At 41.4% G+C, this 10850-nt stretch overlaps 1 protein-coding gene across 3 annotated transcripts; it reads right to left on the reverse strand.

Annotated features, from left to right (window-relative positions):
* Positions 1-245: 245 nt before the first annotated feature.
* LOC117243337 lies at positions 246-8706 on the reverse strand. 3 transcript variants are annotated; one of them, XM_033510719.1, is made up of 6 exons: positions 6439-8706; positions 6120-6146; positions 2900-3021; positions 2339-2578; positions 2012-2244; positions 246-1565 (listed from the first exon to the last, which is right to left on the reverse strand). In XM_033510719.1, the coding sequence occupies exons 1-6, from the start codon at positions 7926-7928 to the stop codon at positions 1509-1511; spliced, it is 2169 nt and encodes a 722-aa protein (XP_033366610.1). In that variant the 5' UTR covers positions 7929-8706; the 3' UTR covers positions 246-1508. The 3 variants fall into 3 exon arrangements, with proteins under 3 accessions (XP_033366610.1, XP_033366608.1, XP_033366609.1); XM_033510717.1 differs by having other exon boundaries at positions 2008-2244; XM_033510718.1 differs by lacking the exon at positions 6120-6146 and having other exon boundaries at positions 2008-2244; positions 6439-8705.
* Between the last annotated feature and the right edge of the window lie 2144 nt (positions 8707-10850).

Here is a 10850-nt window from a genome sequence, read left to right on the forward strand (position 1 = left end):
ATAAAATAGTATTTTCAGTAAACAACTTATACAGATTAACATAAAGTTAATACTTTCTTTAAATAAAGAAATAAGCTAATACACAAAGTTTAGTTTAGACACTGGAACATTATATAATTTCAAAAAGCTCTATTTCTTAAAAAATACCTTTTTTCATTAAAAAGAAAATATAAAACAGCTAAAAGACAATCCATCATATAAAAGGTAGGAGTCAAACTTAAAATGTGTTCAGTATAAAGGCATCATAAATTTCGACATCAAACCATTTATTTTTAAACAACTAGGCAATTAAATATACATTATGTACAGGAATTATGTAGGATTTTTGAGAACGTGTTGTCTTCTTTGTTAAACAACAACAGCATATAATAGTAAGTAACATAATCTTTCAGATGGGCCATTACAACATAGTGAAGTACTTAGTGCTTGTACCAAACTGTAATATTCTATATGGTCCCACCTAAAGTGTAGTAATAGAAATTCAGCACGGATTTGCGCTGCTTAATTAACGTAAAACATAAATATCTATGTCTAAGCTCTTACATTTGGTTGCATCAGTCGTGGGCATGACATGTATATGCGCGTATTACTTTGCACATACATGTGCAACGTGTACATGCATACATGTCAAGAGAGTAACCTATTCGATAATCTAACATGATCTAATCTAATTTAATATTAATCAATCTACTGATTCGATTTCACTGGTATGTACATCATTAAATCATACTAAAATTTAACTCTAATATTCTTCATAAAATAACGGGCATTTCGATGTTTTTCTCGTAGAAGCCGCGGTCTGTACGCATACTACAAGAAATGATAAGAAACAATAAAATACAGCTTACCACTACTACACTTAAATAACACGGCATTCCATCTTTAAGTTAACATCTTGTTTAAATTAAAAAGCAGTCTATAAAAAAACTTTTACTGGGATTATACTCACTCTCTCACCAGTTCGCCACTAATGCAATTTTCGCGCGTTTTTTTACTTCGTTACTGCTACGAAACTAATTACAGTGGTGACGGCGCATTTGTCTGCGTTTTGTATTGCGCGCGCTTAGAACGATAAAAAAACCCCAGAATGTCGTCAATATGATTTTTGTATAAAAAATATTAAATTTTGTTTTATTATATTAATGAATTTAACGCATTCACTTATGCAAGAATAATTGCATATGCATTGCATAGCAATGGAAAAATTGGTTTTTCCATTTTCTTAACGAATTTATAAAGTATGTAGTTATGATCGATAATCGATACAAACACGTCGCAGCTTAATGACGACTATTCTTTCTACAAAAGTGTATTTCACACTTATTGTTGGTATGTGTTTGAATCGAGCAACAGTTCAAGGATTATGTTCTATGGTCTTCGTAAAAATGATCCTTGTTTTTTCCAAGGATAAAGTGCAACGTGAATGATTGTCTATTTTCTCACAGCATGTAAGTGTTTTTCTCTTCCACTCTAATGCCTGCAGTTGACGTACGTCTCCGTTTTTCCATTTACGATGCGAACGTAACGAGTACAGGCTCGTACGAAGAGTGCAGGTACTCGCTGGTCTGTAGAAAAAGAAGGCACTGTTGTAAATATGTTTTATAATAGGTAATGCCATTAATTATACTAAGACTAAATCTTTAAAGCTATCTCTCAAAATATTTAAATAACTACTCCAAGTAAATTATGCGGTACAAATATTTTTGCTGTTACATTATGAAAAATGTAGCTATCTATGAAATAAAAATTTAGTCTCAATATGATGGAACTGGCTGCGCGCCAGCGTGAAATCACGACAAAAACCACACAGCATCGCCAATACAGCAAAACTCGCAAACTATTAATCGCGATAGTCAACAATCGCGACTGTTTGAATCATTTAACTTATTCAAATGATCTAAGGCATCCAAGTCTGTTATGGCACACGATGTTAAGTGTCACGCAGGTATGCAAGCAGGCAATCGAAATTGTCACATCGGAGTTAGTATTGTTAGAGCACACACTCACATGCCTTCTGATCTGAATCCTGATCCGCGCAAGACGGTTGTTGAATATATAGAGCCGGTTTCAGCGGCCTGCCATCTTGATCTTCAACTTGTATTACCAGCCCATGGTTACTTCCGTTTCCATGAGAATTCCGTTGGTTAAGTCTCCAGAATCGAAGGCTTTGTCTCACATCCAATGCCAAATGGGTACCTCTGGATGTGAGAGGAGTCACAACCGAATCCATCAGGCGTTTCTTCGCTGTTAATACAAATTTTTATTCAGTTAATATTATCATTCGCTGTTAATAATACATTTTTATTCAATTAATGTTATAGATCAATCCACAACTTACATCGATGCCTCTTCAAAGTTTTCGTGTAATAGTAGACCGATATCCTGATCTTCTTCTCGTCTTCCTCCTCCTCGTCGAACGTGCTTTCCGAAGAAGATGTCGTGTTTTCTTGTGGTAATTTGAATATTCTTAATTTAGCGGCGACCACGTGATCGCTGGAAGTCAAATTCAATTGAAAGTGCATATTCATAGAGAATGAGTCCGTCCAGGCATCTTGATCCGTGTTCCGAGGAATTTGACCTGGTGGAAGAGAACGATACATATTTTATACCAGAAAAATATTTAGAGTATTAACGAGATATTAGCCTATTAATTAGAAAGCTCGTCGGATATAATAATTTCTTTATTTATGGATCCCCTATTCTTTAATGCATTATTTCATTTATTTATAGATTCTCTATTGTTTAATACGTTATTTCGTTTTTATTAAAAATAAGTTGTATCGCATTTATATTTTCGGACCCTGAAAACTTAACTGAAATTGATTTATCTATATTAAATTTTTAATCCGCGATTACACATAGTTAAGAAATATTGCTGTTAACAAGTTAAGTAACTTACAGGTCGGTGAAAACATGGTGAGTCGTTCGCGTTGAACTTGGTTGGCATCGGTGCTGAGGTTGAATCTTCCGGTGAGAGCCAGAACCCGCGTCTTGATGTCCTCGATGGCTTTTTCACCCTGGCTGCACACAGAAACAAAGGTTTATAAACCGATATAAACTAGCAATAAAAAGTAAACTGGAAAATAAGAAATCACAGCAGCCGACAAATTCTCAATATAAATACTCGAATAAAACAATAAAAAAGGAGAGTTTGCAATTTAAATCTATTAGTAGATAGAAACTGAAGTTTTAGATTGAATCGAGGATAGAAATTGATAGTTAGAGAGTAAAGTGAAATAAAAGAATCAGAAATATTCGAAGAATTCCGTGCCTGATGATGACGACGTAAAAATTTTCACTTGGAGATACGTGTAAGCTTTCCGGGCAGCAAGGCAGACTAATGGATGGTGGTCAGTGACCTATAGGGCCCATAGTGTGGGTCACAGATATTTATTATACGTTCTAGACATTGACTAGACAGCCGACACGAGCACTAGTATATACCTCATTCGTCTCGTCTAGCAGGGAAGTGTTAATGCATTTGTATTATATCTCGAATTTTAATATCTCCTATTAAATGAATTTTTACTTTCGAATGTTTCATCGAACAGAGAACAATCTCATAATCTGAGCTTACGATAACGATAAATACTAATTAACTACTAATTAAACTTACAGAAGAGAAGACTTTTAAGTCTATCTATGTAGAACTTGCATCGACCATCAGGTGAGATTACGGGATTGCATAATGGAAGCTCTAAGTCATTAAACCCGGCAGGAAAAAAGGAGGAGCGTCTTTTCTCTACGTCACTGGCAAGGATTGCTTCACTGGACGCCCACTTGGACCTTTAAGCGCAGCCAATCGCGCGTCAACGACCTCGTTGTTGCTCGACAAACAACCAGAAGTGGTTTTCCTAAACAATCGACTGGTCAGGTTACGGGAATGGTGACCACGTGCGGTTAGACGTCCATGAGAAAATGTGAAAAAAATAGATTCCTTTTTTACGAGTTTCAACTTGTCCCACTTTTTTTTGTATAGGAACCCCTTTAGGGAAGCGGAGAACTAGAAGGATGAGAGTATTCGGACGAAATCTCGCCACGAAATCTTGACGGGTTGTATTCCATTCTAGACATGCTCCTTAATCTAGCCACGTCCAAGTCACGCATTCTACAGCGTCTCGTTGCGTACGTGTCACGTCTGTCTGCCGTCTGGGAAAGGGAAGGACTCGGGTGTCTGGAGGCCGTTGCATCATGAGAATGAATCCAGTGATCCTTCCCGAGTACCGTATTAAGAAAATTGGCTACGTTACGCCGGTTTTGTAACAGCCTTCGGACGAACACGAAGTAGCGTCGGCACGTGGAAATCTAGTCAAGAAGATTTCTTCAATTTCTTCAAGGATCTTTCATTTTTATCATTATGAAGAATTTATTGTATAGTTGGACAGGTCTTCGATCAACCAGGCGAATATTGTATTACAGAATAATCTTTAAAATATTATAAAAAGTATCATAACTTTTAGGAGAAAAAACTTGGAAGCTGTTCTGGACGAAAAAAATTAACGCGAGAAGATTGGTAGGTGGCGGAGGTCAGAAGGCTGAAGAAAATGTTAGATCCCGAAACGGTGAACGACGACCTGATTAACGACGTCAAAAAATGCACGTTGCATCGTCTGGCGGTGAGGTGGGGAGCCACTGACGAAAACTTCCTCCTCGCTCTCCGTTGCGCATCTCGCATCATCTTTGTCGGCATAGGAAGAGAGACGCATAGACAAGGTCAGCGCATTAAATTAAAATGTATTACATAACCTCATAAGAGAGCAGTCCTAACTGCAGTCTGACTAGACACCCGGTGATTATGAGGGTGCTCAACTTAAGGCTGCTGCGTCGTTGCGATCTAACTCACGTCCGCTTTACTATAGACATTGTAAGAAATAAATTAATCCGTCTGATACTATAGAACCACTTTACATCAGCCTCTCCCCTTGATCTGCGTCCCTAATCCACGTTGTTACCGTTGAGTAACACGTATAATTCTTTAGATGAAGTAACTGCGATTACTCTGTTCCTTTTCCTTCGACTGAAACCAGGCTAACCTTTGAAATCGAGCAAGAGGATTCTAGTATCGGTGGATTGTCCAGATCACCCTGTAGAGTCCCGAGGAAGAAGCGGAACGACGGGTACACCGGAGGACTCTCAGCAGGCTACGCCAGTGCCGACACGAATGCATTTACGCGTCTAGACTTAATAAAATAAAAGAAACGCCTTCGCACCAGAGGCCAAGGTGGTGGAGGAGAAGGAGGGCGATTTAAAAACATAGCTAGGGACCACGGCGGAATTTCCACAGCGCGTCCTTCCTGGCTTGCTTTTCGTTCCCGCGTCTGTCTTTCTCGACCACTCTGGTCGATAAATCATTTTTCGCTGGCACCAGAAATCTCTAAACGATATTATGAATCACTAATTTTATCACGAAATCTTGACATAATCATTTTAAAATAGTTTACGTTCGTAACTGGATTTGTTCAGGTATAAAATTTTGTCAATACTCTTCTAAAAAATTTGAACGATCTTTAATTAATTTTTGAATTTTTTGTTTAGAAAAATATCAGCGAGGAAAAGGGAGGCGAAGCGGTTGAAGAAGCGGACGCTGGTCAGCCCGAGGCGTAGAAATTCAGTGGCGCTTCGTGGTTCTTCGTTTCATCACGGTATTTTTACGGGCCATCGAGATATTTTTACGTGGCGGGGGCAATGATTCGTCGAGAACGCCTTTGTCGTCAAGTATTCGCGAGCACAGGTCTGGGTTACGTCGTTGGAAAACCGTTTGCCTTTTTCTTTCATTACGATAATTAAAGAGAAGATTGCCGATTTGGTTTCAAGGGAAAGAGTAAGAAGGGAAGAATGCGTGTTACCTTTTCATGCAGACACAACATACCTCTGTGGAGAATAGATCTCCTGTTGTTATCGCAATAAATCGTATCTCATGCAATACGAGCAATGAGATAATCGTGATGAGAGAGAATGTATTTTTAGATTATGCAAGCCAAGCCAGAAGGAAGGCAGCCGGTCGGCCGGGGGAGCAAAACAAAAAGAGTTCGACAGAATTTATCTGTCCATCTTGCTCGGTAAACCGAGTCCCTTACCCAAAAAGCATCAGATCATAGTGCCATCAGGGTGAAGCTTACCTGTCGAAGCTTGAGGTTAGGTTTCCTCTAAAAGACACAAAAAGCACATTGTATAGACTTTTTTATTAGACATTTTTGCAAAGCGAGACACACGATAAACAACATTTAATGTGAAAAATGAATGAGACAAAAAGGAACATAATGAATGAAAAAAATATCGAGCCATCTACGATTATTGAAATTTATAATCTTCCCCCATGAATCGAATCTGTACTGAATTAATTACATAGAAATATATCTTAATTATCAAGAGCATAGTGAACTGAAGCATAGATTAGGAAAACGTCGAATCCTAAAACACATTGATTAGCTCACTTACCCTCGTCGATGAGCAATGGCTAGTTGCAGGTAGGACGACAAATTGGCTAAGGGAAGGCTGCCGGCGGATACGTTATTGTTGGCCATGAAGAGCTTGACAGAATCAGGAGTGTCGTTTAGATACCCCAACGTATCATTTTCGTTATCCTCCGGATTCCAATTTAGTCGGGAATCGTGAGTAGAGTCTTCATAGTCAGATGTCTCATTATCCTCGGTATTCTCGAAACCAAGGGAATCCACGAATTCAGGGATAACTCTGTAAACGTCATCCTCGACCCATTCGAGTCCTTCGTATTCACTGATCCTTTTATTCTCACTAAGTTTCTCTACACTTTTTGAAACTTCTATTTTATCAGTAGAATTGGTAACATGAACGACGATATCTGTACCATTTTTGTCCTCCGAAATTTTATCTGAAATGGTACTCTTGGTGGTACTGACGCCACTCGATGTTGAAAGTGTGGTTGCTATAGGATCATTGTTTAGATAGTTACCCTTTATGTTGGTGCTGCTCAATTGATAAACCAAAGGCACAGTAGTAGCAGTAGTTGAAGAGAGCGGTGACGATGTGGATGCATGAAAGGAATTGCCAGTATTCCTCGAAGTTGTATGTCTCATCATCGAAACGTGATGTTTAGGCATTCTAAGATGATTTTTGTTACTTTCCTCGGAACCTGAGCTGGAATCGAACTCAGAGTCATCGTATCGGATCTTAAAGACCACGTGAGGCTCCATAGCTCTGTCAAAGTCACGATGAAGATTATTTGCGACATCCTGCTCCTTGGAAGCTTTGGTAGCTTCTTCGTAGTCGACAACCGTGGGTTCTGACCAGGATTGCTGAAATTCTAAGTTGGAGGGTAAGTTCTCGTAATCGAGGATCGCCTGTCGATTATACGCCTCAAAGTCGAAATCTTTGTAAGAAGGTGACCTATCCACGTGACGATTCTTTTTACCTTCTCGTTTAACGTTTTCAAAATCAGGTTTCTTCGAAGACGAACGGTCCATGGAATTTTTATTCCAATTTCTACTTTTCTTTTCTCCATCTCCGTACAACACCTTCGACCAAGATTTCATATTTTCCTTTTTCCTCAGTTCTTCGTCTTTCTTCTTGTTCAGCTCCCTCTCACGAATCGCCAGAACTTCCTCTAGACTGTAATTTAGGCTTTTTAATAGCAACATGTCACCCGTGCTGAGATCGCCAGTGATTATTTTTAGGATAGCTTTCTCCAGCATCTTCTCCAGCCTCCTCTCGCTGAAGGGAACGGTGCCTTTAGCTTCTTCGCCCCTCAGACTCCTGCTCTTGTCGCCCTCGGAGAGCACCACGTTCTCGTTGTCACTGGCCGCGTACCTTTTCACGTGGTCCATCAGATCTCCCTTCTTCTTGTCGTCCGCGTGCACACTGCGGTGATGATGGTGGCCCGAGACACTGTTTGCAATCGAGACGACCAACAACAACACGAAGAACCCAGAGAATTCCATGACGACCACCATCGAACTCTTCTTCTCAGACTGAGAAATTCTCACTTGTTTTGTCCCTTTCTCTCTGTCAGGATCGTACGAAGGCAGAAAATGCCACCACTTCGTTCATTGATACGGTAATGTAGCCACTGTTATCGTTCAATGGAGTCTTTCATTTTTATCGCGTGAGGGAATTCACAACCCCCGAAAGGTAAGCAATCGTCGTGACGAGGTAGGTTCGCTGAAAACCGCGTGGCTCTTCTCGTCGTAGCGAGTGACCCAGAGAACGGATCGACAAACGTTGACGGAAGACGCTGGCTGTGTATCCGCGTTACGAAGAAATGTTAAATAAACTGGTCCGTGATACTCTGTGGCGGGTGATCGCGGACTAGTCTAATCGCATCAGGAAGCCGCGGTATATATGTAAGTAGGAAAGATTCGTAGCATACGTGTGCACGGGCTGAGCAGTAAGTCTCAACTGAGCCGAGCTGGTCTGCTCACGGACATAATTCTGTCTACTCACTAATTCCGAGACAAGCACGAAGCCGCGAGAGGAGACGCGCCGGTGTTACTACGATCACTCGCTTTTTTCTTCTTCTCCTTCGTCTCCTTTCTCTTTCTCTTCGTGCGTCTGTTCCTCTCGCTCCACCCGCCGCGCGCGTGTGGTAATCCCTTTCCCTCGCTCGCCCAAATCCCGCGGTCGACTGCCTTTTCTCGATCTCCGTGACGCTTTATCGCGCTCGCATCTTCTTCTTCTTCTTCGTCTGCTCGATTTTTCCCTTTTTCCAACGATTCTTATCTCTCCTGTTCGCCCCTTTGTCTTTTCGAAATGTCAAAATAGGTATCTCACAGACCCACTTTTTGGCAATGGCGATGTTCTATTCGATAAGATGCAGACCAATGCTACTTGGAATAATTCTTCGCCAGATGCAGACGAGGGATTCAGGATCAGTATATCATGACAAATCTAGGAACGTGAATTCGCCCCATGTGACATTTTCGGAAGAATTTTCGTCCGATGAAACGATTTGTTCGTGGTGTGGGAAGAGAAGGGAGACGTTTTCACGTGTTCGAGAGGAACGCGGACTGGCGTGACGAAGGGGCTCGCGGGAGAAAAGAAGGAAACGAAAAACGGTGGCTCGGAGGCGAGAAGAAATGAACGAGAAGGCACCTTGTATTCGGTTGCTTGTTTCAGGGGCAGCCACGTACGACTTTATAGGGTGTCTCCCTCTCCACCGTCTAGACGAATCCCAAGATATGATCTTTGAATCATAATGTATCGCTTTTAATAAATGCAGCCTCCGCGTGCGTGCGTGAAAATACGTGGCAAAGCACGTCGACGACGGGGCCCAAAAAGAAGAACGGGAACGAGGAAAGGGGGAAAAAACAAGCGCAGACTGAGAGAGACCGGGAGAGACAGAGCGGGACGAAAAATAAACCCGTGCTCGTGATCGAATCGGTCGCCGGGATCCGTGTGAAAATCCATAAATTTGGCTGCAAACGAGAAAGATTAGAAAGGTCGTGAATCTTTTGTTTTTTCGACGGACGACGTAAATTGTGGTGACGCGACCGAATCTGAAAATTAGGTTAAAGGATTCGGTTCTTTGAACCTGTCTGCTGTGACTGTCTCTCTGCTGGACAGACATCGGCCAGGCGACCGTCTGCTTTCTGAAATAAATCATTTGTGATATGTTATAGTGCGCCAGGGCGAGATTTATCGGAAATGGTTCGCGTCTAAAATTCTTCATAACAGTCGTTCGTATCTATTCTCAGACTAGGTAGGGTTAACTAACACCATATTTCTGAATAAGAATGATAGAACGATAAAGAAGTTGCTAAAAGTTAAGATTTTACATTCTATTTTGTATCTTAGATTATGCTCGGTTATCCCTGTAACAAGTTGAAGGTATGTTGCAACAGTAGAAATGTATCTTTTAACAAGAATGCTAGAATAATATAGAATAAATTTTCATGCTAAATCTTTCTCAGAATTAAGATAAATTTAGATTCTATTCTGTATCTTAGGTTATCCTCGGTTATCCCTCGGTTTGTCTAAAGCGAGTTGAAGATGTGTTGCAACAAGAAAGCCTCTTTATTAATGATTGATTTCTCTTGGCAGGTAGCCATCGTCCAGGATAAACTTTGCTAGACTACACCTCCTCCTCTTTCTCCTCCTACACACCTTCGCATCAGAAGATGCCTGGAAAATTCTGAATCAAATTTTCGTTGAACGCATCGTGCGTTCGGACCAGTCTACCAAAAGGGTAAATTTAGCCGGGTGTATGCGATCTTTCTGGAATCGAATGAATATGTGGCAGCGGCAGGATCACCTCGATCGTAAACAAATGGACGGAGTCACGAAAAGAGAAAGAAAATGCGAGGGATACTTTATTCACCCCCGGAGCTACAGCGAGCGACTGTGTTGACCGATGCGTTTGGATCACGGGTGCATATAATCGCAGGTCGCTGCGCACACGCAGACACGTGCACGCATTTAAATGTACAAAAAGAGGGAGGCCACATGATACTGACGGACAACAGAGAAGTTAGATGGCAGACGTCGGGTGAAAGAGAGAGAGAATGCAATTTGATCCGGCGAAGAGAGACAACTCGAATCGTCGAATCTCTCCGACGCGACGATGCAATACAGTCACGTCTGACGTCACCTCCGAATCCTCCGTCGCGATTCGGACGTACGGACAGACAATCTGGCGTCTAGACGTACCAAAATAAATAACGCGGGGCCTTGCCTCGCCATCAAACTGTTGTTTGCAATCGTAACACTTATCTGTCGGCCTTGTCAGGCCCCTCGCGTCGCGGATAGGGATGAGGAATAGAGCGGAACCCTTTCGGAACCGGCCCGTGGACACCCCGTGTCGTAATAATCTGGATCGTTCGATTAACATCCTAGGAGACATCCATTCGTGACTGGGTGCTTTTTGAAATCAGTAGAAA

Source organism: Bombus vosnesenskii, unplaced genomic scaffold (genome assembly GCF_011952255.1).
Source record: "Bombus vosnesenskii isolate JDL3184/JDL3185 unplaced genomic scaffold, Bvos_JDL3184-5_v1.1 scf7180000013265, whole genome shotgun sequence".
NCBI classification, from domain to species: Eukaryota; Metazoa; Arthropoda; class Insecta; order Hymenoptera; family Apidae; genus Bombus; species Bombus vosnesenskii.